We start from the raw sequence: 26,496 nt of genomic DNA, 5'->3' as shown, positions 1-26,496 counted from the left end.
CTCCTTCTAGACTGTGTGACCCGTGTGGGGCAGGGACTGCGTCCCATCTGATCGTGTCGTATCTAGCCCAGCGCTTAGCAGAGTGCCGGGCACAGAGTAGGCATTTAATAAAGACCGGTTTTATTCATGGAAGACAGGCAAGAGGTTTGGTGAGGCTGGTGAATTTTGAACTGGTGCTGTGGACCGGAGAGATGGATTTTAGGACCAAACTCTTCTGCTAGGCTTGGAGAAGACCACTTGGATCATCATCATCATTATAATTATTATTACTATTATTATTGTAGTTGTTAAGCATTTACTATGTGCTAAACTCTGGAGTAGATACAAGCTAACTAGGTTGGAAACACTCCATGAAATAATAACAGTAGTACTTAAGTGCTTTCTATGTGTCCAGCACTGTTCTAAGCCCTGTGGTAGACACAAATTAATCAGATTGGACACAGTCCTGTCCCACAAGGAGCTCTTAATCCCCTTTTTTTTTTTTACAGATGAGGTAACTGAGGCACAGAGAATAATAAGTGAATTGACTTACCCAAGGTCACACAGCAGACATGAGGCGTAGCCAGGATTAGAGCAAGGTCCTTCTGACTCTCAGGCCCATGCTTTATCTACTAAGCCATGCTGCTTCAACTTGGGGCTAACAGTCTTAGTCCCCATTTTCCAATGAGGAAACTGAGGCCCAGAGAAGTGAAGCGACTTTCCCAAGGTCACACAGCAGGCAATTGGCAAGAGTTGGGATTAGAACCCAGGCCCCATGCTCTATCCATTAGGCCACGGCGCTTCTCACCTCCCAGATGGCAGGTGCCTCTTGTTGGAACAGTCACTGGAGTCTTGTCTGCCCTGTCAGAATGCTAGGGTTGGAAGTGGAGGCAATTGGGCTAAGACTTGTCGCTCCCCTGGGACTGGTGAGCCCGTTGTTGGATAGGGATTGTCTCTGTCTGTTGCCGAATTGTACTTTCCAGGCGCTTAGTACACTGCTCTGCACACAGTAAGCACTCAATTATCACACACCTGGCACTGCAGGGAAAAGATAGTGTTGACAGATCCTTTGGATTTACGAGATCCTCGAAGGCGGAGACCAAGTGCCTAGTACAGTGCCCTAAACATTGGAGGCACTCACTAATAATGACAGTTACAGCACTTGTTAAGCGCTTACTATGTGCCCAGAAACTATCCTAAGCCCTGGGGTAGATACAAGTTAATCAGGTGGGACCCAGTCCCTATCCCACTTGGGGCTCACACTATTAATCCTCATTTTACAGATTGAGGTCACAGACCCGCAGAAGGGAAGTGACTTTCCCAAGGTCACACAGCCGACATGTGGCGTAGCCGGGTCTAAAACCCAGGTCCTTCTGATTCCCAGTCGCGTGCTTGATCCACTAGGCCACGGCGCTTCTCTAGTCATGCTGCTTCGCCGCTTCACTGAATACCATTGAAAGGGCTGGACCAACAAATGAGGGAATTCCCTTTGCCCATGTCTGGAACAATCCATGTAAAAGGGCTTTGTTTGATGATCTCCCCCTCTCCGGGAGTATTCAAGCAATCGATCCATGTATCTATTAAGCGCTTCCTCTCTGCAGAGCAGTGGTGTTTATTGAGAGTTTCCCAGGCTGTAAACTTGTTGTGGGCAGGGAATGTGTCTGCCAACTCTGCTGTATTGTAGTAGTAATAATAATAATAGCAGCATTTAAGTGCTATGTCCAAAGCACTGTTCTGAGCGCTGGGGGGTTACAAGGTGATTAGGTTGCCCCCCATGGGACTCACAGTCTTAATCCCCATTTTGCAGATGAGGTAACTGAAGCACAGAGGAGTGAAGTGACTTGCCCAAAGTCACACAGCTGACTAGCAGCAGAGCTAGTCATGACCTCTGACTCCCAAGCCTGTGCTCTTTCCACAGAGCCACACTGCTTCTCTACTCCTTCAAGTACTCCTTGTACTCCTTCAAGTGCTTAGTACAGTGCTCTGTGGAAAGATTAATGATGATGATGCAGAGCAATGGTATTTATTAAGCACTTCATCTCTGCATGCAGAACAGTGGTATTTGAGTGCTTCCTCCGTGCAGACTAATGGTATTTGAGTGCTTCCTCAGTGCAGACCAATGGTATTATTTATTGAGCGTGTTCTCTGTGCAGACCAGTGATGTTGTTTATGGAGCGCTTCCTTTGTGCAGACCAATGGTATTATTTACTGAGCATTTCCCCTCTGCAGGCCAGTGGTATTATTTATTGAGCGCTGCTTCTGTGCAACCATTGGTATTTATTGAGCATTTTGGCAGTGGCAGTGGCATTTATTGAGCAGTTCATCTATGCAAGGCAGTGGTATTTATCGAAGACTTCCTCTGTGCAGAGCAGTGGTATTTATTGATCTTTCCCTCCATGTAAGGCAGTGGTATTGAGCAGTTCATCTATGCAGGACAAAGAGTGTTTATTGAGCGTTTCCTCTGTGCAGGGCAGTGGTATTTATTGAGTGCTTCCTCTGTGCAGGCAATTGTATTTAGCACTAGGGAGATTACACAGAGTAAGTAGACATAATCCCTTTCCTCGAGAACCATACGATCTAGCAGCGGAGACAGGCCTTAAATTGACATGTATGTGGATAATTTTCCTGTTGTTTTCCCTGCTCATCACCTACCCGCCTTAAGAACTTCTTTGGCGATGGGTGTCTTTCCTCTAATGGAGGCAGGGGTCTGTCAGTGTATCCACCCCAAGCTCTGTTAGAATAATAATAATTTTATGGTATTTGTTAAGCGCCTACTGTGTGCCAGGCACTGTTTTAAGTGCTTTTAGTGGATACAAGCAAGTCAGGGCGGACAGAGTCCCTGTCGCAGTATAGGCTCACGATCTCTATCCCCAATTTACAGGTGAGGGAACTGAGGCCCAGCGAAGTGACTTGCCCAAGGTCACCCAGAAGACAAGTGGTGGAGCCGGAATTAGAACCCATGACCTTCTGACTCCCAGGCGCGGGCTCTAGCCCCTACGCCATGCTGCTACACTGCTTTCTGCTTTCTGGGGCTGGCATCCAGTCACTAAATCAGTACTAATAATAACAGTGATAATCATCATAATCCTTGTGCTCTTGGTTAAGCGCTTCCTATTGCCAAGCCCTGGGGTAGATGGAAGTTCATCAGATCCCACATGGGGCTCCCAGTTTTAATAGGAGGAAGAAGAGATCGTATCCCCAATTTGAGAGAAGTGAGGCTCATTACGTTCAAAAGGCAGTTGCATTCATTCAGTCGTCTTATTGAGCACGTACTATGCTCAGAGCACTGTTTTCCCGTAACTCTAGTCCGACTGACTCATTGAGCTAGCGATTCAGCCGTGAGCGGGGGAGAAGTATTTTCCCCACCTCCGGTTGGAATAGTTGCCGTGGAGGCTGTGCCTCTTTTTATGAGTTTGGAATTCCAATTTTTTTTAATAGGTGAGAAGGAAAGGTCAGGGGTTCTGTAGACGGTAAGCTCATTGTGGGCAGAGAATGTGTGTCTTCTATTGTATTCTCCCAAGCGTTTAGTACAGTGCTGTCATCCAGAAAGCGCTCAGTAAATACCAGTGATTGACTGTGCAGTTTTCACGTGGTTCCATAAGAGGGAACCATTGATCCAACATCTTGGACCCTGCCCAGCTTGGGGGCGGTAATCATCCAGTCATATTCATTGAGTGCTTACTATGTGCAAACTGCTGTACTAAGCGCTTGGGACAGTACAGTATAACAATAAATAGGCACATTCCCTTCCTTTAGTGAGTTTCCGGTCTAGACAGGAGCTGGGATCGGAACCCAGGCCTGAGTTTGTCAGCTGTGTCAACTTGGGAGAGTCACTTAACTTCTCTGTGCCTCAGTTACCTCATCTATAAAATGGGGATGAAGACTGTGAGCCCTACGTGGGACAGCCTGATTTACCTTGTATCTACCCCAGTTCTTAGAACAGTGCTTGGCACATAGTAAGCGCTTAACAAATAACAACATTGTTATTATCTTAGTACAGTGCCTGGCAATCAATCATTCATATTTATTAATAATAATAATGGTACTTTTCAACTACTTACTATGTGCCAAGCACTGTTGCAAGCTCTAGAGGACAACAAGTTAATCAGGTAAGATGCAGTCCCTGTCCAACATGGGGCTTGCACTCTTAATCCCTGTATTTATTTATTTTTACTGAGACACAGAATAGTAAAGTGATTGCCTAAGGTCACACAGCAGGCAAGTGCTGGAGCCGGGATTATTTATTGAGCGCTAACTAGGTGCAGAGATAGGGGAGGTGCAAGAGCTTGTCACAGGTCAAACAGTATATTCCCCCAAATATTGTTTAGGTTTAGACAATCAGTAGTTAAACTTCTACTGCTTGCAAAGTGTGGTACTAAACTCTAGGAGAGAATACCCAGGTGGGAATTAGAGGTATTTGATGTATTAAACATATCTGATAAAATAATAGGTGATGCAATATTTCTTGTGGCTTGGAACAACTCTTTAAATCTTGAATACTAGATTTTCACAGACAACTCCCCAGACACACCAGAGATATGGTAAATATTTAAAGCCTAAAAAAATTCTTACACACACGTACATATGTACTTACATCAAACAATGGTATTTATTGAGTACTTTCAATATGCAGAGCACTGTGCTAAGCACTCGGGAGAGACAATACAACAATAAACAGACTCATTCCCTGCCTATAACTAATTTACAACCTAACACTGAGAGAGTGAAAACATACACATCTCCTCCTCCATCTGTAGTTGGAATAATCACCATTCATCTGGAGATTATTCCTGTTCCAAAGTACTCATTAAAGTACCAAAGGCTTCACTAAATACTTTAATATATTTTTCTTAAATCAGAATTGCTTTGCGCCAGCCTGAGGTAAATACAAGCTAATCCGATTGGACACAGTCCCCGTCCCACATGGGGCTCACAGTCTTAATCACCATTTTCCAGATGAGGTAACTGAAACCTGGAGAAGTGAAACTCCTTGCCTGAGGTCCCAGGGCAGACAAATGACGGAGCTGGAATTGGAACCCAGGTCCTCTGACTCCCAGGCCCGAGCTCTATCCACTAGGCCATGGCTACTTCAATATTAATGCTTCTTTTTGGTGGTTTCTGGGGCTAGGGTCTCCAGGGATAGAAATAGACCCCCGTCCTAAGTGCCTCCTGAGTGCTGATTAGGGGAGACAGGTAGACAGGCAGAGGGTTTATTAGAACTCCTAGAGAAGCAGTGTGGCTTGGTGGCTAGAGCCCGGGCCTGGGAGTCAGAAGGACCTGGGTTCTAATCCCAGCTCTGACACGTGTCTATGTGACCTTGGCTAAACCACTTGACATCTCTGGATCTCAGTCACCTCGTCTTTAAAATGGGGATTAAGACTGTGTGGCCCTATGTGGGACATGGACTTTGTCCAACCTGATTAACTTCTATCTACCCCAGTGCTTAGAACAATGCTTGGCACCTAGCAAGCACTTAACAAGTACCTTTTTTTTTTTAAAGCCCTTAAAGGGGATAGTACTCTGCTGTTGTTTGTAATTTGACCTGGTGGTTAAGTGAAGAAATATTTCACCCTTGTGTAGTCACAGCTTTGGAAATTAGCAATTCAGATTCGACCACTCTGAGCTTGCTGGTCTCGTTCATTTCTGTTTGGGATTGGCTAGCAGTCAGAAACTGGCATTTTGAGATTGGCTTGAAAACGAAATCGGCCAACAGAAGCAGACATCCGCATCTGTACTCTGTGACCATTCATTCAATCGGATTTATTGCACGCTTACTGTGTGCAGAGCACTGTACTAAGCGCTTGGAAAGTACAGTTCGGCAACAAATAGAGACAATTCCCTGCCCCACAACGGGCTCACAGTCTAGAGAGGGGGAGACAGACAACAAAACAAGTAGGCAGGCATCAATAGCGTCAATATAAATAAATCAAATTATAGAAACACATCATTCATAAAATAAATAGAATAATAAAATAAATATGTACATATATACACAAGTGCTGTAGGGTGGGGAGAGGGGTAGAGCAGAAGGAGAGAGTCGTGGAGATTGGGAGGGGAGGAGGAGCAGAGGAAAGGGGGGGTTCAGTCTGGGAAGGCCTCCTGGAGGAGAAGTAGAGCACGGATAGTTGTTCGGAGTAGGGTAGCCAGCGTTACACAAGGACCAAATCCCCATCTTTCTCCCAGATCCCACCATTTCAAAGACGTCCCCCCGCAGTCTGCTATCCAGCAAATGACTCTGGCCTCTCGGCACTCTTCTTCCCCCGACAAGAGATGAGACGAATCCCCCTGAGATCCTCCCTTTTTCGAACTCGGAAAAATGCCCAACCTTCCCTTTCTAGAAGGAATGTGCCATCCGGGGGATTTTGGCCACGAGTTGGATAAGTCTGAGCCAGAAGCGGAAGTTGATCGGCGGGGTTGGCATTGTTTTCGAGGATTGGCAGATGTCCTCGACTTCCCAAAAGATGGATCGGACAAGCATCCAATCCTTGCTTGGATAGTTGATTTTGAGGTGGGGGAAACGACAAAAATCTGGCCCATTAAACTGAGAACTGAATACTTGAAGCGGCCCAGGTAATGATAATGATGGTATTTGCTATGTGCTTACTATGTGCCAGGCACTGTTCTAAGCGCTGGGGTAGATAAAAGGTAATCAGGTTGTCCCACGTGGGGCTCACAGTCTTAATCCCCATTTTACAGATGAGGTCACTGAGGCGCAGAGAAGTGATGTGACTTGCCCAAAGTCACACAGCTGATAAGTGGCGGAGCTGGAATTAGAACCCACGATCTCTGATTCCCAAGCCCCGGCTCATTCCACTAAGCCCCGCCAGATCTCTCTGGAAACATGGCAACTTTTAAATATGTGCCAAATTTAGCGTAATTTCACATTTGGACCCAGCTATGGCAGTTCATAAACTCTTATAATCTGAGAGTGGCCATTTCATTTTGAGGGATATCTATAGAATAAATAACTGAATCATTGGGTTTCTCCGCTTAATTACAAATTCTCTTCTTACTCTTCCTTCAGCTTACAAGATGCTGGAATTGGCTTTATTCTGGTCATCGATCGAAGACAAGACAGATGGAGCTCAGTCAAAGCCTCGGTTCTACGAATAGCAGTGAGTTGTTACATTGTACTTGCCCAAGCGCTTATTGCAGTGCTTTGCACACAGTAAGCGCTAAATAAATGTGATCGAATGAATGAATGAATGAAAGTTTCTTTGTACCTAGGAAGTCTCAAGGAACTTTCAGGGGCCTTTTTGGATATTATTATTATTATTAATTGTTATGGTCATTATGGTATGTGTGAGGCGCTTACTAGGTGCCAAGCTCTATAATAATAATGATAATTATGTTATTTGTTAAGGGCTTAGTATGTGCCAAGCATTGTTCTAAGCGCTGGGGTAGATACATGGTAATCAGGTTGTCCCACGTGGGGCACAGTCCTAATCCCCATTTTACAGATGAGGTAACTGAGGCACAGAAAAGGGCCTTGCTCAAGGTCACAAAGCAGAGCTGGGATTAGAACCCAGGGCCTGTGACTTCCCAGCCCGTGCTCTTGCCACTAGGCCACGCTGCCTCTCAAGCTACTTAACTGACTTGCCCCAGGTTACCCAGAAGGCAAGTGATGGAACAAGAGTTAGAACCCAGGGTCCCCTCAAAGATGTGAAGAAGGAAAATTGGGGGGTACGGGGGAAGAAATAAGACAAAATCGATTACCACAGTTGATCTAATTAATCCATGGTATTTATTGAGGACATCCTGTGAGCAGAGCACTGTAGTAAGCAAATACAGAAGTAAGAATTGGTAGGCACGTTCCCTGCCCACAGTGGGCCAATGGTCTGGAAACTTTCTAGATGTAGAGCCAGACTTTCTTTTCCCAGTACCTCACCCTCGACCGTCCTGGCCTCTTTCCTTCGAAAGCCCATCCCTACTTTCCAGAGCACTGCAGGGATTTCTGCACAGCCAGTTCTGATACATTGCGGGGCCTGATCATGCAAGCAGCAGATTCCAATACCGTGCTGTCGTCAGCCCACTGAGTTTTTTCCGACTGTCGGGTCGGAGCCCCGGAGGTTTTTCCGCAGTGACTAAGGATGTACATGGCAAATACATTTTATTCTTCCCTGGCCCTTTATGCCCCAGTACACTTGGGGAAGTAGGGGAAAGAAAGGAATTCTCAGCGCTGGGGAGAGAAGGTATTTCTCGCGGGGCAAATTCCCCTCAAAACTCGTATCTGGCTGGATCGTGTCTGAAAATACTGTAGGGACTGGGCTTGTCGGAGAATGCAGCAGAAGCAAACAAGCAGGGTAACGATGAGGCTGTAGCTAGGATTTTCCTAGGCCCTCATAAAATGACTTCGTTCATCTGACGAGGTGCCCAACAGGTGGTGAGATTATTTCAGTCTGTCACATCCATCGATCATCTCTATGGAGCACTGCACCATACTAAGCGCTTGGGAGAGTGCAGTAGAACAGAGTTGGTAGACAAGTTCCCTGCCATCACCCAGCTCACAGTTCTTGACCCAGTGTTCTAAAAAATCATTAAACCTGAAAAACTCACACTAGCCTCACCTCCATTTCTCAGGTCCAATTAGTCAGTCCGTCATATTTGTTGAGCGCTTTCCATGTGCAGAGCACTGTTCTGTGTTCTAGGAGAAGCAGTATGGCTCAGGGGAAAGAGCCTGGGCTTGGGAGTCAGAGGTCATGGGTTCTAATCCCGGCTCCGCCACTTGTCAGCTGTGGGACTTTGGGCAAGTCATTTCACTTCTCTGTGCCTCAGTTGCCTCATCTGTAAAATGGGGATTAAGACTGTGAGCCCCACATGGGTCAACCTGATTACCTTGTATTTCCCCCCGTGCTTAGAATAGTGCTTGGCACATAGTAAGTGCTTAACAAATATCATTATTATTATTCTATGCGCCTGGGAGAGAACATAACATTCAGAGGTCACGTTCCCTTCCCATAGCGAGCAGTTAAGCAAGGATTACTTTCCTTGTGGCAGGTTATTTGCAATCAGTCGATTGATGGTATTTATTGAGTGGGTGTAGAGAACTGTACTAAGCGCTTGGGAGAGGACAACATAACAGAGTTGGGAAACATGGTCTCTGTGGTCTCTGCCCACAGAGTTCAAGTGTCCTGGGATGTTAAGGGCCTTGAGGTTGTGTCTTAGTAAAATACATTTATTGCGTTCTTTTTAATTTGAGTTCTGTGCCAATGTAATCCTCCCCCTGTAGTCTGGGAGCCAATTGTGCGCAGGGAATGTGACTGTTTATTGTTATTTTGTACTCTCTCAAGTGCTTAGTACAGTGCTTCGCACACAGTAAGTGCTTAATAAATATGATTATTAATTGTGTTCCTTCCAGGCATCTTTCCCGGGAAACCTGCAGTTAGTCCTCGTCCTGCGTCCTACAGGATTTTTCCAACGCGCGCTCTCTGACATTGCTTTCAAATTCAACAGAGATGACTTTAAAATGAAGGTGCCGGTAAGTATTTTTTCTTTTTTGGGGGGAGGAGGGACTTCACCTTTGTCAGCCAAGTATGTACAGCAAGGTTGAGTGGGGGAGATTACCATCTTATGTATTTCCATGCTACTACTTATTTTAATAGGGAGGAAAAAAAACCCCAAGACTCGGTAAGATTAAGAAAATACGTGTGGTTTCATCTTCATCTCTTTTTTCTGTTAAGCATGTTTAATGGCCTGGAAATTGGAACCAATCAGTGGTATTTATTGAGTGATTATGTATGCAGAGAACTGTACTAAGCACTTGGGAGAATACAATAGAACAGAGTTGGTAGACAGGTTCCCTGCTCACAAAGAATTTATAATATAGAGGGCCTTAATTTGTCAGACCAGTGATTAATAATGATAATATAATAATGATGGTATTTAAGTGCTTACTCTGTGCCAGGCACTGTACTAAGCTCTGGGGTGGATTAGCATGACCTACGGCAAGCAAGCAGTCAGTGGTATTTACTGAATGCTTACTGTGTGCAGAGAACCGTACCAAGGAAAATACACTACAACAGAGTTGGTGGAGGCATTCCCTGCCCCCAAGGAGCTTACAGTCTTGAGGGGGAGACAGTAAAAAAAATTGGAAGAAGAATTTCCGAACAAAGACTTCCAAAAGATCCTAACACCAAGGGAGAGAAGCAAAAATGTATGTGTGTATGTGTGTGTGTGTGTGTACAGATAGTAGAATATTTAAAGACATCATGGTAATAAGGAACAGATGTGAAAAATCCAACTTCCATGGAATTGGAATTTTCTTTTTTTAATCTAAGCAATGTCATAGTCCTGAGAAGACATGAAAACAAAATTCATTATTACCAACACTGAGAATAAATCACTTCACCTTGTTCCTTCGCTGCCTCCCTCCCTTTCTTACTAGTGAAACATTTTCACTTTGAAGATGGGAGGATGGAGGAAATACGTTGACTTCCCTAAGCATTAAAGTGTGTTAATGTAGGTAAAGCGGAAACACTGATGGAAATCATTAGCATACATCAGTCTGCATTTATAGCAATACTAAGCCCTCATTTCCTCCTCTACCACTCCCTCCTGCGTCACCGTTGTACTAGGATTGGCTCTCTTAATTCACCCCTCCCTCAGCCCCATAGCACTCACGTTTATATCTGTAGTTTAATTTATGTATATGATTAATGTCCGTCTCCCCCTCTAGACTGTAAACTCGTCATTTTTTTTTTATGGTATTTGTTAAGCACTTACTGTGTGCCAGGCATGGTACTAAGTGCTGGGGTAGATACAAGCTGATCAGGTTGGACACAGTCCCTGTCCCACACTGGGCTCACAGTGTTAATCTCCATTTTATAGATGAGGTAACCGAGGCACAGAGAAGTCAAATGACTTGTCCAAGGTCACACGGGAGAAAAGTGGGGCTGGATTAGAACCCAGGCCTTTGACTCCCAGGCCTGTGCTCTTTCCATGGGCAGAGAGCATGTCTACCCACTCTGTTATATTATACTCTCCCAAGCACTTAGTACAGTGCCCTGCACACAAATATGTGCTCAATAAATACCATTGATTGATTGATACTAATTAGCACCTTGTAGATAATAATAATAATAATGGTGTTTGTTAAGCGCTTACTATGTGCCGGGCACTGTACTGAGCACTGGATGGATTCAAGCAAATTGGGTTGGACTCAGTCCCTGTCCCATGTGGGGCTCACAGACTCAATCCCCATTTTCCAGATGAGGTAACTGAGGCCCAAAGAAGTGAAGTGACTTGCCCAAGGTCACCCAGCAGAGAAGTGCCGGAGCTGGGATTAGAACACATGAGCTTCTGACTTCCAGGCCCGGGCTCTAGCCACCAGGCCTTGTTGCTACTCATAAGATAAGGCAGAATTTATTTTGAATGAGGTAGGGGAAACATAATCTTGCAGATCAGCCCTCCCCTGGAATGGTCTGCTGCCTGACGGTTTCCAACAATCACCCGGCTGACCGTGCGTCTCTTTTCCTTTTCTCCAGGTCATTATGTTGAGCTCAGTACCAGAATTGCACAGTTATATCGACAAAACCCAGCTGACCGAAGACCTCGGTGGGACCTTGGATTACTGTCACAGCAGCTGGCTCTCTCACCGCACAGTAAGTCACCTTAGGGCCGAAGCTGAGGGCGGTGGTGTTTCTTCGGTTGCCCTCGGACGGCTCCTTCGGCCTCAGGGGTGGCCATTTGCCAGACGAGTTCACATCACCCTTAGTTTACTTCATGACCAGCGAAAAGCCGGTCTCGGTGGATCCTCGCCAAGGTAGAGAAGCGGCATGAGTAATGAATTTGGGAGTGGTTTTCTTCGGGCTTGGAAGCGAGAGACTCTGTTGTTGTGTGGTGTGGTGTTACACTGACCCGTCCAAGGAGAGGAAGCAAGCTCAGTTGTGTTAGAAATCTAGCTGATCCGGGTCTAAGGAATCATGAAGTCAAGGAACTGATGGTGAAGGTATTTGTCTGGCGGATATAATGTTGGAAAGATTTCCTTTGGAAAAAATGGCGATGTGGGACTTGGAAAGGCTGCGGGTTTGCTCACGGGCCACCCCGTCGGGGAACCGGCCCGGACTAACCTCACGTTTCGATGTGGAATGTTTTGTAATGCTTTTCTTTTTCACAAAGGCTATAGAGAATTTTGCCCTGATGGTTAAACAGACCGCTCAAATGCTTCAGTCCTTTGGAACGGAACTGGCTGAGACGGAATTACCCAACGATGGGCCCTCCACCAGCTTGGTTCTCATGGCACACACAGAAAAGAAGGACAAAATGAAGGTAGGAACGTGCACTGAGAGGAATGCGCTCGGGTTGGCAGATAATGACATCGGGGGTGGGGGCGTCGGGCTCTGAGGCGAAGAATTCAGATGGGTTGTCATGTGGCCGTGAATCCAAATTCAAACTGAAGTATCCGGAGGCTGCGGTCTCGAAGTAACCTCGAGGGCAGGTTGTCCGTGTCTTTCGATCAATCGGTTGTATTTATTGAGCACTGCCTGTGTGCAGGGCACTGTAGTAAGCACTCGGGAGAGTTCAATATGACAATAAACAGTCACATTCCCTGCCCACAACGAGGTTACAGTCTAGAGTCTTACAGTCCGCCTTTATTGTATTCTCCTGGACGCCTAGTGAAGTACTCTGTACATAGCGAGATCTCAGCATGTAATAGTGATGCCACTTATTAAGCACCTACCGTATCCGCTGGGGCGGATGTGAGGTAATCAGATCAGACTCAGTCCCTGTAATCACAATCTCTGTGGTATTTGAGAAGCAAATCGAGAGGCAGCATGACCTGATGGATAGAGCCAGGGTCTGGGAATCAGAAGGACCTGGGTTCTGATGCCTGGGCTCTAAGGTCACACAGCAGACAAGTGGCGGAGCCGGGATTAGAACCCATGACTAATGGGAAGCAACGTGACCTAGAGTAAGAGGAACTGGGTTCTAATCCTGACTCTGCCATCTCTCTGCTGTCCTTGAGCAAGTTATTTCACTTCTCTGGGCCTCAGTTCCCTCATCTGTCAAATGGGGATCAACACCGTGAGGCCTATGTAGGACATGGACAGTGTCCAATCTGATTAGCTTCTATCTACCCCGGCGCTTAGTAAGGTGCCTGACACGTAGTAAGCGCTTAACAAATACCATTTAAACCAGCAAATAAAAAAACTAAAGGTGTAAACAGTCAGTTGATCCTATTTTTTGAGCGCTTACCCTGTGCAGAGCCCTCTAAATGCTTGGGAGAGTACAATATAACAATAAACAGAGGGCAAGAAAACTTGAATCTCTGGTCTGTGATGAGAAAATTCTAAAATGTTCCTCTTTGCTCTTTCTAATCTTTCCGTTTTCTGCAGGAAGATATGATGTTGGCTGTGAAAGAGGGCCAGACTATCCTCGAAAGTATCAGGGAGCCTCTGAGAGAAAAGCCGGAGTGTAATCTAAACCAGGGCCAGCTTGACAATCAGACCACCATGGAAAGGTGAGAAAGCCCCAGAAACCCAATTTTGACCCTCCACTGTCTTTTCCAAACCTCTTCGGTGAGGACAGGCCCAACTCAAGCTAGTCATAGACCGAATAATAACAATGATAATTCTTGTATTTTTTGAACACTAATTCTGTGCCAAGCACTGTACTAAGTGCTGGGGGAGATATAGTCTGATCTAGTGGACAGAGCACGGGCCTGTGAGTGAGGAGATCATGCGTTCAAATCCTGGCTCCTCCACTTGTCTGGTGGGTGACCTTGGGCAAGTCACTTCACTTCTTTGGGCTTCAGTTACCTCATTTGGAAAATGAGGAAAGAGAGGCTGTGAGCCCCACTTGGGACAGGGACTGTGTCTGACTCAATTTGCTTGTATTCACCCCAGCACTTAGTACAGTACCTGGAACTTAGTAAACGCTTAAAATATGCCATTATTATTGTCATACAATAAAATGGCACATAGTAAGCACTTAAGTACCATTATTATTATTATTATTATTATACAAGCAAATGGGGCTTAAAGTCTAAGTAGTAGGGGGAATGAGTATTGAAGTCCCATTTTGCAGATGAGGGAATTGAGGCACAGATAAATGACTTGCTTGAGGTCACACAAGATAAGTGCCGGACCTGGGATTAGAACCCGGGTCCTTTGGCTCCTGGGCCTGGTATCTTTCCACAGGCTGCTGCCAAATGTTTCCTCAGAGCCTTGGCGGGGTTCCCCCTCTGTCCTGCCAATCCACTGCTCCTTCTGGGTGCTGCTGAGAAATCAGAACTGATTCAAAGCTGAGGGATTCGTGTAGCATGGAGGAGGGCTCACATAAAAGCTTGAATTGCTATCCCGCTTTGCTTCCCGGGAATACCGAGTGCATTTCAGCATGGTGTAATAATAATAATAATGATAATAATAATGATGGCATTTGTTAAGCATTTACTATATGCACTGGGGTGGATACAAGCAAATGGGGTTGGACACAGATCCTGTTCCATGTGAGGCTGACAGTCTCAATCCGCATTTTACAGATGGGGCAACTGAGGCCCAAAAAGCGAAGTGACGTGCCTAAGATCACACAGCAGGCACGTGGGGGAGCTGGGATTAGAACCCAGGTCCTTCCGACTCCCAGGCTGGTGCTGTATTTGCTACTAGGCCATGCTGCTTCTCAGCATTGGTAGACACAATGCCTGCCCGCAAGGAGCTTATGGTCTAGAGGCCAGTAAGAACTGTTCTTTCATTCAGATTTACTGAGCAGTTACTCTGTGCAGAGCACTGTACTAAGCACTTGGGAGAGTACAGTGCATCAATAAACAGACACATTCCCTGTCCCAGCGAGCTTCCTTTCTAGAGAAAATGAATATAATTGTCTCTACTTTGTGACGGCCTCATATTTGTGTGCCTTCAAGAACGCTTGCTTTCTCATAGGCTTTTGGCTCAGTTGGATGAAACCGAAGCGGCCTTTGATGAATTTTGGGCTAAACATCAGCGAAAACTAGAGCAATGTCTACAGCTCAGGAATTTTGAGCAGAATTTCAGAGAGGTGAGTGGATCCAGTTGTTTCGGGGAGACTTTCAGAGGTGGAACTGAAATCTGCACCTATTGGAAAGGGACGATCTATGATTGGATGACCTAGATAGTAAAGCTGGATTTTTTTTTAAATGGTATTGCAGTACTTAACTATGTGCCGGGCGCTGTACTGAGCACTGGAATAGATCCAAGATGTTCAGATTGGACATAGCCCAAGTCCCACTTGGGGTTCACAGTCTTCATCCCCATTTTACCGATGAGGTAAATGAGGCCCATAGAAGTGAACTGTCCAACGTAACACAGCAGACAAGTGGCGGAGCCAGGATTAGAACCCAGGTCCTTCTCACTCGCAGCCCCAAGCTGTGTCCACCAAGCCACACCACTTCTCTTTCCTCAAGTGTCGAATGGCACACATATGAAACATATGGTCTTTTTATTGAAAAAAGAAAGCGGGAACAAGAAAATGAATGAACTAAAAGCCCAAATGGTGACTAAGGAACAATAAGGAGTGTGAAAAAGTAGCGGTTAATCTTGCCACAAAAAGGTGGTGATACAATTCCTGTCCAGTCCATTTCTTCCCTGCCTCCTCTCCCTACCTTTCCGCCATGTAAACCACGAGGCAAGAGTCCAATTAGCTGCCCCTCCTAGGATCCCATGAAGCCATGGACAGGTCGTGTGACATCACCCTGCAGTGCTCTGCGGCTCACACTGTGAGAAGTTAGCAGCAGCGTGGCCTAGAGGGTAGATTAACAGATACCGTAAAAAGAAAGATGAACAGGATTCAAATCCCCATATTTACAGATGAGGTAACTGAGGCCCAGAGAAGTTCCCCAAGGTTTGCCCAAGATCTCACAGCGGGTGAATGGCACAGGCGGAATTAGAACCCAGGTCCTCTGACTCCCAGACCGTGGCTCTTTCCACTAGCCCATGCCGCTTCTCCCACTTAATTGCCTTCTTTACTGATGCACACATTTTTCTGTCTCCCCTTCCTCCTTTCAGGTAAAAGCCGCTCTAGACGTCGTTTCGGAGCGACTGTCCGCCTTCACAGATGTGGGAAATAGCTACGCTCATGTTGAACATATTCTGAAGGATCTTCTTAGCTTTGAGGAAAAAGCCAATGTAAGGACAGAATTTCAGCCTTGCTCTCTGTAGGATTCAATGGTTTTGCTTAATGGTTTCACGGGAAAGAGAATCCGTGTGGATCAGACACATTTTTACTATCTAGGATTTTCTGCCAAACAGATTGGGGGAAAATTCCAACTCTGTGTTTGGAAAATGGGCTGTTTTCCAGTCTAAAAAAACAAAGAAAACAACGGCATTTGAAGCTGCTGTTTTCCTTTCTCGGTGGTTGAGAAAAGTGAGAGGTTGGATAGTTTGTTGGGAATTTCTCTCCCTAATTCGCTTATCACACCCAATCAGTCAATCCCTAGTACTAAGCAAATACTATTGATGAATGGTATTTACCGAATACAATGGAAGACCCTTTCTTCTCTGCTAAATCTCAGAATACTACACCATCGGCACTGTCTTCGGGGTATGAGAGGCTAAGAAAATTCATTGTAACTTTTTATGGGATAATACATGTCGAATACTTTCTCCTTTAGATCAGTGCAATTTATTGAGCTCTTGCTGTGTGCAGAGCTCTGTTCTAAAGCGCTTGGGAAAGTTTCATGCAATAGAGTTGGTAGATAGGTTCTCTGCACACAATGATCTTTCAGTCAGCCTAGAGCCCTAGGACTACCTCATGTAGCAAACATATCAATTGATGAAGAAAACCACTCCTGCATATAGCTCTGCAATGAAAATCCATTTATAAATCATCATCTGTGATGTATTTATTGAGCATTTGCCTTTTGTAGAGCATTGTACTAAGCTCTCAGGGGAGTCCAAAATAATTAATTGTAATCCTGGTCTGCAAATCTACTCACTTCCCAATTAGAGTAGTAATAATGGTATTTGTTAAGCACTTACTATGTGCCAGGCACTGTATTGAGCACTGGGCAGAACAGTGTAATAAATTCCATAGTTATTATCAAGTACCATAGTTATTATTATTTATTATTACAAGCAAATCGGGTTGGACCCAGTCTTCATTATACATTATACAGATGAGGTAATGAAGCCTAGAGAAGTGAAGTGAGCTGCCCAAGATCACCCAGCAGACAAGTGGCGGAGTTGCGATTAGAACCCGGCTCCTTTGGACTCCAGGGCCTAGGCTGTAGCCACAAGGCCACCCTGCTCTTCCTAGGTAGCAACAAATTAAGCCTAGAAGTCAACTCTGTTCTGTTGTCCTCCCCCAAGCGCTTAGAACAGTGCAGTGCGCACAGTAAGTGCTCAATACATTCCATGGATTGATTGATAGATACGCTGACTTTCTGGAGCTTTCTTTCCGATTTAGGAATGTATAGAGAAGGCCAGAGCCTTGTGCTCCGAAGCGACCCAACTAATCGAGGACAAGCATTATGCCGTGGATTCCATCCTCCCAAAATGCGATGAGCTCCAGCATCTCTGCGATGACTTCACTAACGAGATGGAGAAACAGAAGGCTCTGCTCAGCAAGTCTCTGGAGCTGCATGGCCTCCTAGAGAAAGTAAGTTGGATTTGGAAGACAGATTTCCTCTTTCTCTATCCATGTCCTCAGAGTTAAAACAAGCTGGATGTCAGTCGTATTTGTTGAATACTTACCAAGAACACTCTACTAAGTGCCTGGGAGAGTACAATACAACAATAAACAGACATTCCCTGCTCACAACAAGTTTACGGTCTAGAGGGCAGAGAGGCAGCGATCCTGATGTTCTTCCTAAGCAGAACTGCCGGCTGGACTTTTTTTTTTTAATGCTATTTGTTAAGCCAGGCATTCTACTAAGCGCTGGGGTAGATACAAGCTGATCAGGTTGGACACAGTCCATGTCCCACACAGAGCTCACAGTGTTGATCTCCATTTTCCAGATGAAATAACAGAGGCCCAGGGAAGTGAAGTGACTTGCCCGAGGTCACGTAACAGACATGTGGTGGAGCCCAGATTAGAACCCAGGTCCTCTGACTCCCAGGCCTGTGCTCTTTCCACTAGGCTTCGCCACTTCTTGGACAAAGGCATCACATTCTCTCTTCGGTGTTTGTTTGTTTTTTCCCTCCATGTCCAAGTGGAGAGAAAAATATTTTTCTTTTTCTTAGAATCTAATTTCAGCAGCTATTGACTTTTGTTAAGAATCAGAAGTCACGTCACTTGCCAGAGTGCTGCTCTTCTCTCTCAAAGCTCATTGTGGGCAGGAAATGTGGCTGCTAATTATTACATTGTACTCTCCCAAGCACTTACTACAGTGCTCTGCACACTGGAGGCACTCAGTAAATACCATATGGATTGATTTCATAAATGCTACTTGGGGTAATTCAGGGGCCGTATGCTTCTGGCGGTGATAATTGTGGTATTTAAGTGATTATTATGTACCAAACCCTGTACTAAGCACTAGGGTATATACACAGTCCCTGAACTACAGTGTAAGCAGGAGGGGGAACTGGAATTTAATCCCCATTTTACAGGTGAGGAAATGGAGGCTCAGAGAAGTGAAGTGTTGAAGTGTTGAAGTGCAGTCAGTGTTATTTATCGAGCACTTACCAAGTGCCGAGCCCTTACTAAGTGCTTGGAGGAGTACAGTACAGAGTGGGTAGGCACATTCCTTGCCCACGATGAGCTTACAGTCTAGAGAGGGAAACAGACATTAATATAAATAAATTATAGATATGGACATAAGTGTCATGGGGGTGAGGGAAGGGGGCAAATCCAAGTACAAAGGGTGATGCAGAAGGAGTGGGAGAAGAAGAAAGGGGAGCCTAGTCAGGGAAGGCTTCTTGGAGGAGATGGGCCTTCAAAAGGCTTTGCGGGTGGGGAGAGCGACAGTCTGTCAGATACGAAGAGGGTGGGCGTTCCAGGCCAGGGACAGGATGCGGCAGACAAGTGGCAGACAAGCCGGGATGGAGAACCCACGTCCTCTGACTCCCCGAGCCGTGCTCTTTCCACAAGGCCACGCTGTTTCTCAGCTGGAAGGAGGTAGTCTCAAAGAAAACAAACTTGCCAGTGGCTCCCTGCTCTCTTTTTCTGACAACTTTTTAGGACACAGCGGGCGGAGTCTAAGGATACAGTGGGATGGGACCTATTTCCATCGATAAAACAATCAGCCAGATATAGGCGAAAGTAGAAAATTGTTGGCCTTTGGAAGATGAGGCTGCCGACGGTGAGAAAGACTGTAAGCTCGTTTAGGGCTGGGAATTTGTTACTGTCTTGACCTTTCCCAAGCATTTAGTATAATGCCTTGCACAAAGTAAGCGCTCAACAAATACAATTAAATGAATGAATGAAATGCATCTCTGGGCACACGGCAAGAGAAAACGGAGAGAAAACACCGGCCACTGTGTCTCCTTGAGTCTGCAGACTGTAACCTTATTGTGAGCAGGGAATTTGTCTGTTGTTGTGTTGAATGGACTCTCCCAAGCGTAGCCTAGTGGCAAGAGCACGGCTTTGGGAGTCAGAGGATGTGGGTTCTAATCCCAGTCTCTACCACTTGCCTGCCGTGTGACCTTGGGCAGGTCACCTAACTTCTCTACACTGTTACCTCATCTGTAAAGTGGGGATTAAGAGTGTAAGCCCCATGGGGGGCAGGGACTGTGTCCATCTTGATGACCTTTTATCTACCCCAATGCTTAGAACAATGCTTGGCACATAGTAAGCGTTTAACAAATACCATACCTATTATTATTAATACTGGTAAAATTATTATTAATACTCAGTAAATACAATCGAATGAATGAATTTATTTTTTTCTTTCCTCTTGTGTTTTTTTTGTTTTGTTTTTGTATTTCCAGTCTATGAAGTGGTGCGATGAAGGAATTTACCTGCTGGCGTCTCAGCCCGTGGACAGGTGCCAGTCGCAGGATGGAGCAGAATCCGCCCTACAGGAGATCGAGAAATATTTGGACACCGGCGCGGAGAACAAAATCCAAGAACTGAATGAAGTTTACAAGGAATACGAATCGATTCTCAGCCCGGACCTAATGGTAGATGGGAGCGTGGGCGAGCCCATTTTCTTGCTGTCGTTGGCTAAGTGGAATGAGTCTGGGAAGGGCTGACTTCAATATGCCCTAGTGGGTTCCAATCCCGGCCTTGCCACTTGGCTGCTGTGTTACCGTGGGCAAGTCACTTCACTTCTCTGGACCTCAGTGACCTCATCTAGAAAATGGGGATTGAGACTGTGAGCCCCATGTGGGACAGGGGCTGTGTGCAACCTGATTAGCTTGTATCTACCCCAGGGTTTAGAACAGTGGTTGGCACATAGTAAGCGCTTAACAACTACCATCATTAATAGTAGTAGGGGCTGCAGGGTTAATAGAGGCCCACATTCTGGGAATGGTTGGGCCTCAGGGGCACCCCAAGAAATCAGTTTTTCATTTTTTTGTGTTTTGTTTTTTTTCAGTGGTATTTGTTCAGTGCCAGCAAAGTATTCAGGTTGGAGACAGTACCTGTCCCACATGGGGCTCACACTCTTAATCCCCATTTTCCAAGTGAGGTAACTGAGACACAGAGAAGTGAAGTGACTTGCCCAAGATCAAACGGCAGACATGTGATGGAGCCGGGATTATAACCCAGGTCCTCTGACTCCCAGGCCCGTGCTCTATCCACTAGGCCACACTGCTTCTCATCTTCTTAATCACAGTAACTAATATTTTTAATCACTCACTATGTGCCAAGTACTGAACTAAGCACTGGGGGAGATATAGGATGCATGTTCAGTTAATCAGCAGTATTTATCTCTTACTATGTGTGGAGCACGGAACTAAGTACTTGGGAGAGTACAATACAACAAAATCTGGAGACACAGCTCCCTGCCTGTGACAAGCTTACAGTCCTAAGGTTCATTATGTTGAGTGGCATTAAGCACTGACTTGGTGCAAAGCCCCTTACTAAGCATTCTTAAAGCACTTCGAAGACATAGAGCTCTCTTGAATTCCAGCGTTTCTCGCCACCAAAAAAGACCCGAGGCTGATGGTTTTGACTCAGTCCTAGCCCTTGAGGGACTCATTCTGAAGTAAGGTGGGAAGGAAAGGGAAGGATGATGAAAAAGCACATAAGGAAAAAATGAATCTAAGAAATAAAGCCAATACCATACATCGAACGATGACAACACAAGGAAAGAATGAATCTGAGAAATAAAGCGAATACCATACATTGAACAAGGACAACAAAAAGATTCTGCCCCTCCCAAGGGGATTCCTATCCTTATCTACTGTATTTCTTTTAATGTCAATAATAATAATGATAATAATGGTATTTAATTTCTTATTATGTGTCCAGAACTGTTCCAAGTGCTGGGGTAGATACAAGCTAATTAGGTGGGACACAGTCCCTGTCCCACATGGAACTCCCAGTCTTAATCCTCATTTTCCAGATGAGGTAACTGAGGCCCAAAGAAGTGAAATGACTTGCCCAAGGTCACCCAGCCGACAAGCGGCGGAGTTGGGATTAGAACCCAGGTCCTTCTGACTCCCAGGCCCGGGCTCTGTCCACAAGACCACGCTGCTTTGATACCTGCCCAGATTAAAGCAGGATGGATTCAAGCGGGACTGGTGAACTGAGGTAGCGAACGGTTTCATTGCAGGAGCACGTGCAGAAGGTGTTCCAGAAGCAAGAGAGTATGGAGGAAATGTTCCAGAAGAGGCAAGCGAGCCTGAAGAAGCTTGCAGCCAAGCAGACCCGACCTGTTCAGCCAGTGGCCCCGAGGCCTGAGGCCTTTGCCAAATCCCCCTGCACCTCTCCAAGTCAGTTCCTTTTGATAGGTTTTTGTTTCTGTTATTTAAGTGCTTACTATGTGCTAGATACTGTACTAAGGGCTGGGATAAATGAGTTAATAGTAATTCAGGTATTAGTTAAATGCTTACTATGTGCCCTGCACTTTACTAAGTGGTGGGGTGGATATGAGCAAATCGAGCTAGACACAGTCACTGTCCCATGTGGGGCTCACAGTCTCCACCCCCAATTTGCAGATGAGGGAACTGAAGCCCAGAGAAGTGACATGCCTTGCCCAAGGTCACACAACAGACAAGCGGCAGAGCTAGGATTGGAACCCATGACCTCTGACTTCCAGGCCCATTTTCTATCCACTCCGCCATACTGCTTCCCATGCTGCTTTCTTATTAGGAAGACATCCTTTTTTCAATCAATCAATGATATTTATTGAGCCATTATCATGTGCAGAGCCCTGGAAAAGTACAGTTCAATACAGTTATAGAGTTGGTAGACACAATCCCTGCCTACAGGCAGCTTATAGTCGGTCGGTATTTATCGAGTGCTTACTGTTTTCAGAGAACTGTATTCAGTGTGGAGAAAATACACTAGAATAGAATTGGTAGACATGATTCCCTGCCCACAAGGACCTTACAGTCTAACGATCAGTCAGTCAGGTAGTATTTATTGAGCATCTGTTGTGGGCAGAGCACTGTACTGAGCACCTCAGGAAGTACCATACAAGAGTTGGAAGACTGATCCCTGCCTACACGGGAAGACAGGCATTAAAATAGATTAGGGATAGGGGAAATAGTAGAGTGTAGGAATATTTACGTAAATACCATGGGGCTGGGGGGAGTGCCAAGTACATAATCTAGAGGCATCTGGAAGGGGTGAGGCGAGGGAAGGGGCAGAATAGCGAAAGACCACTGAGTTCTAATTCTCCAGACAATGAAACGGAACATTACCCACAGCCCTTTGCTCACTTGTCTCAACCAGGTCTTCGTAGAGGTTCCGAACGGTCCTCCAGTCCTGACGGCAGTGTGCTCCGGAGGGTCAATTATAGGAGGATCAAGGTAAAAGAGGCCTCCTCCCCACCCTGGGACACTTGAGGTGGGGGGTCAAGCTTTGTGGCCGTGACCTCCTCCGCTGGCCCCTTGGGCAACTTGGTGTGTACCCTGGGAGGCAGCTTGATGGACTGGTATTTGAGTTCTTTCTCCTGTACCTCCCCCTGAAACCCAGATAGTCTGGTAGACTTTCCCGATTGCAGACACCCTAGCGTACATAATGATTGTGACATTCGTTAAGCGCCTACTACGTGCCAGACACTGTTCTAAGCACTGGGTTGGAAACAAGCAAATCGGGTTGGACACAGTTCCCGTCCCTCACGGGGCGCACCGTCTTCATCCCCATTTTACAGCTGAGGTAACGGAGATACAGAGAAGTGAAGTGACTTGCCAGAGGTCAAACGGCAGGCAAGAGGCAGAGGGGGGATTAGAACCCAAGGCCTTTTGACTCCCAGGCCTGTGCTCTATCCACGAGGCCACGCTGCTTCTCTACGTCTTCACCTCTATTTGCTTTTCTTCCCTAGGGGCCTCTTGAAGCAGTGTGAAGTTTCCCAGTGATTGAGGGGTGGGAAATGAAGGCACCTGTCAGTATTAACATCCCGGTTGGTTTTGCGAGAATAAGCTGATCTGAAATCCAGCTGGGTCTCACTTTCAAGGGCACCTTTGGGCCAACTGCCTTTAGAAGACAAATGAAATCCAGAATCTCCATCTTTCCCTCCTGCCATTAAAGCCCTGACTGACAGTCTTTGTTTGCCAACTGACTTTTTTCTCCATCTTGTTTCAGAGTGACACAAGCGTTGTTCAGCAGGGCCGAGGTAGCTCTGCAATGGACGACCAAGAAAACCTAACGATACTGAGGAGGTAGGTTAGCTTGTTGGGGTTTTATTTTTTCCGAACCTTTGTTTTTGGGTTTATTTATCGAGCGCTTATTGTATGCAGAGCACTGTACGAATGCAGTTGGGAGAGTACAATATAACAGAGTTGGTAGGCATGTTCCCTACCAACTTCCAGTCTAGACAGGCAGACAGACATTATTATAAATTAAACGGTACACATCTTCATTCAGTCGTATTTGAGCGCTAACTTTGTGCAGAGCACTGTACGAAGTGCCTGAGAGAATACAATACAGGGATAAACAGACACATTTCCTGCCCACAACAAGCTTACATTCTAGAGGGGGAGACAGACATTAATGTAAATAAATCAATTCAGTGGGATTAGTAGGAAATGGCTACATGGGAAATAGCAAGAGTGAAATAGCAAGTGAATAGCAAGAGTGAATTCATTTTATTTAATGAATAAATGGAGTTCACAATTCAATATAATCCCTTTCAGAGCACCAGTGTGGTGTTTCTGACAAACCTCAAGTTCATGAAAACTTACACTCCATCCTATGTACAGACTTGTATATGTGCTTGCTTCAGATAAACGTTTACTTCCAACCCTACTTCAGGTTTTTTCCAGACAGAAGCAGGTTTCCTTCCTTCATTCATTCATTTATATTTATTGAGTGCTTACCGTGTGCAGAGCACTGGACTAAGCGCTTGGAAAGTACAATTTGGCACAGATAGAGACAATCCCTACCCAACAGACTGGGCTCACAGTCCAGAAGGAGGGAGACAGATGACAAAACAAAACAAGTAGACAGGCATCAATAGGATCAATAAATATAAAATGAATTATTTCCTAATTCTATGATAGAATTCTCTAGCCAAAGTGCATGATAAAAACCTGCATTATTTCAGAAGTATGTGTAAAAGCACTGTAAATGCTAAAAAATTGTTCACTCTAGTTTCTCTTCCCTTCAACCAGGGATCTTTGTAACACAATTTTGGAGGGAAAAAGGTCCTACAGATAAAAATTTTGGTAGACTTTAGCTCCACCTGCCACTGGGATAAACTTAGAAGGGAAGTTTTATTGGCTCTGCCACTTGTCTATTGTGTGACCTCGGGCAAGTCACTTAATTTCTCTGTGCCTCAGTTACTTCATCTGTAAAATTGGTATTAAAACTGTGAGCCCCATGTGGGAGGTAGATTGTGTCCAACCTGATAGACTTGTATCTACCCCAGTAGTTAGTACAGTGCCCGACCTATAGTAGGCATTTAACAAATACTGTAAAAAAGGATCAGTGTAATTTGATTGTACTATCATTTATAAATTTATATATATATATCCCTCCCTCTTAGACTGCGAGCCCCATGTATGATGATCTTGTATGATGTAAGATACATGATGATCTTGTATTTACCCCAATGCATAGTACAGTGCTTGACACAAAGTGAGTTCTTAACAAATACCATGATTATTATCATTATTCCTCCCCAAAAGAGAACTCCCATGGGTGCTTTTACTTACTAAGTGGTTTAAGACAGTGTTGAGTGTTATTTTTCTGGGACTCCAGGTTCACTAAAGATTCACAACTTTGTCTGTTTTCTTCTTTACAGGCATGTAATGAACGAGCTCCTTGAAACAGAGCGGGCATATGTGGATGAACTTCTTTGTGTCCTTGAGGTAAACATGGATATCATCATCATCGAGGATATTTAGTGAGCACTTACTATGTGCAGAGAACTGTACTAAGCACTTGGGAGAGTGCAGCCCAACAGCGTTGGCAAGCACATTCCCTGCCCAGAATGAGCTTCGGGTGGGGGTGGGTGCTGTCTATCCGACTCGTATGAAAATGAGCTACAGCTGGGAAATATCAGTCTACTAATCAGGCTGTCTTTGAAAATTCATGAGATTACAGAATCATTTCTGTAATCTCATGAATTTTCAGACACCAGAGAATGAATTTCCATGTATGTTCTGAGAACGCCCCACTTTTTAACTCATGGAAAGCAGGCCTTTGTCATATGTTTAGTCCATTAAATCTGTTGAGCTAAATGAACTGACCATAATTCCATGGAAGGAACCGGACACCTTAAGTTTTTACATATGTGAATCATCATATTTTCTCGGTTTAGATTGCGTGCCTCTCTGTAAGGAAATGGGGGCTAGCAGAGAAAGGGACTGAACAGCTTACAAGGGTCAATAGTACATATTTGAAAAGGATAAAGTCGTGATTTTTCAGGTGGTCTGTGAAGGCAACAGAGTAAGGGGTTGGGGCTGATGGACTTATGGACCTTTTCTGTTTCCCAGGGATATGCCGCTGAGATGGAGAATCCTTTAATGACTCACCTCATCCCCCCAGGACTCCAAAATAAGAAGGATGTATTATTTGGGAATATGGAAGAAATCTATCACTTTCATAACAGGTTCGTTCCCTCTTAGAGTCTTGGGCTCAGATAATGCTTGTTACCCACTGGTTTTTGGTTTTTTTTCTTTCTTTTATGGTATTTGCTAAGCGCTTAGTGTCAAACACTGTACTAAGCACTGGAGTAGATACAAGCTAATCAGGTTAGACACCACCCACGTCTGACATAGGGCTCACAGTCTTAATCCCCATTTTACAAATGAGGAAACTGAGGCCCAGAGTCTAGTCTGATCAGATATGAAAGGGAAGGGAGTTCCAGGCTCAAAGGAGGATGTGGGTAAGGCATTGGTGATGGGAGAGATGAGATTTGGAGGTACAGCAAGTCAGTTGGTTTTAGAAGAGCAGAGCATAAAGGTTGGATTTTACTAGATCGGCAAGCTAAAGTAGGAAGGAGAGAGTTGATTGAGTGTTTTAAAGCTGACAGTAAGGAGTGTATGACGGGCA

General features: G+C 45.3%; 1 protein-coding gene across 7 annotated transcripts in view; it reads left to right on the top strand.

The window, feature by feature from the left end:
• Window positions 1–26,496, top strand: part of MCF2L (MCF.2 cell line derived transforming sequence like) — a 121,811-nt gene that overhangs the window by 80,319 nt on the left and 14,996 nt on the right. For all 7 annotated transcript variants that reach the window (XM_007668693.2, XM_007668691.2, XM_007668689.2 and 4 more), the window contains 14 exons: window positions 7,004–7,094; window positions 9,338–9,457; window positions 11,463–11,579; window positions 12,097–12,246; window positions 13,314–13,438; window positions 14,856–14,970; window positions 15,957–16,076; window positions 17,356–17,547; window positions 19,818–20,009; window positions 21,608–21,767; window positions 22,732–22,808; window positions 23,584–23,660; window positions 25,244–25,310; window positions 25,938–26,053. In XM_007668693.2, the coding sequence (XP_007666883.1) occupies window positions 7,004–7,094; window positions 9,338–9,457; window positions 11,463–11,579; window positions 12,097–12,246; window positions 13,314–13,438; window positions 14,856–14,970; window positions 15,957–16,076; window positions 17,356–17,547; window positions 19,818–20,009; window positions 21,608–21,767; window positions 22,732–22,808; window positions 23,584–23,660; window positions 25,244–25,310; window positions 25,938–26,053 (1,719 nt within the window). The remainder of the gene's footprint in view (window positions 1–7,003; window positions 7,095–9,337; window positions 9,458–11,462; window positions 11,580–12,096; window positions 12,247–13,313; window positions 13,439–14,855; window positions 14,971–15,956; window positions 16,077–17,355; window positions 17,548–19,817; window positions 20,010–21,607; window positions 21,768–22,731; window positions 22,809–23,583; window positions 23,661–25,243; window positions 25,311–25,937; window positions 26,054–26,496) is intronic.

This window comes from Ornithorhynchus anatinus, chromosome 20 (assembly GCF_004115215.2).
Source record: "Ornithorhynchus anatinus isolate Pmale09 chromosome 20, mOrnAna1.pri.v4, whole genome shotgun sequence".
Classification (NCBI taxonomy): domain Eukaryota; kingdom Metazoa; phylum Chordata; class Mammalia; order Monotremata; family Ornithorhynchidae; genus Ornithorhynchus; species Ornithorhynchus anatinus.
The sequence above is the reverse complement of the archived record's forward strand: the minus strand, read 5'-3'. Positions and strand labels throughout refer to the sequence as shown.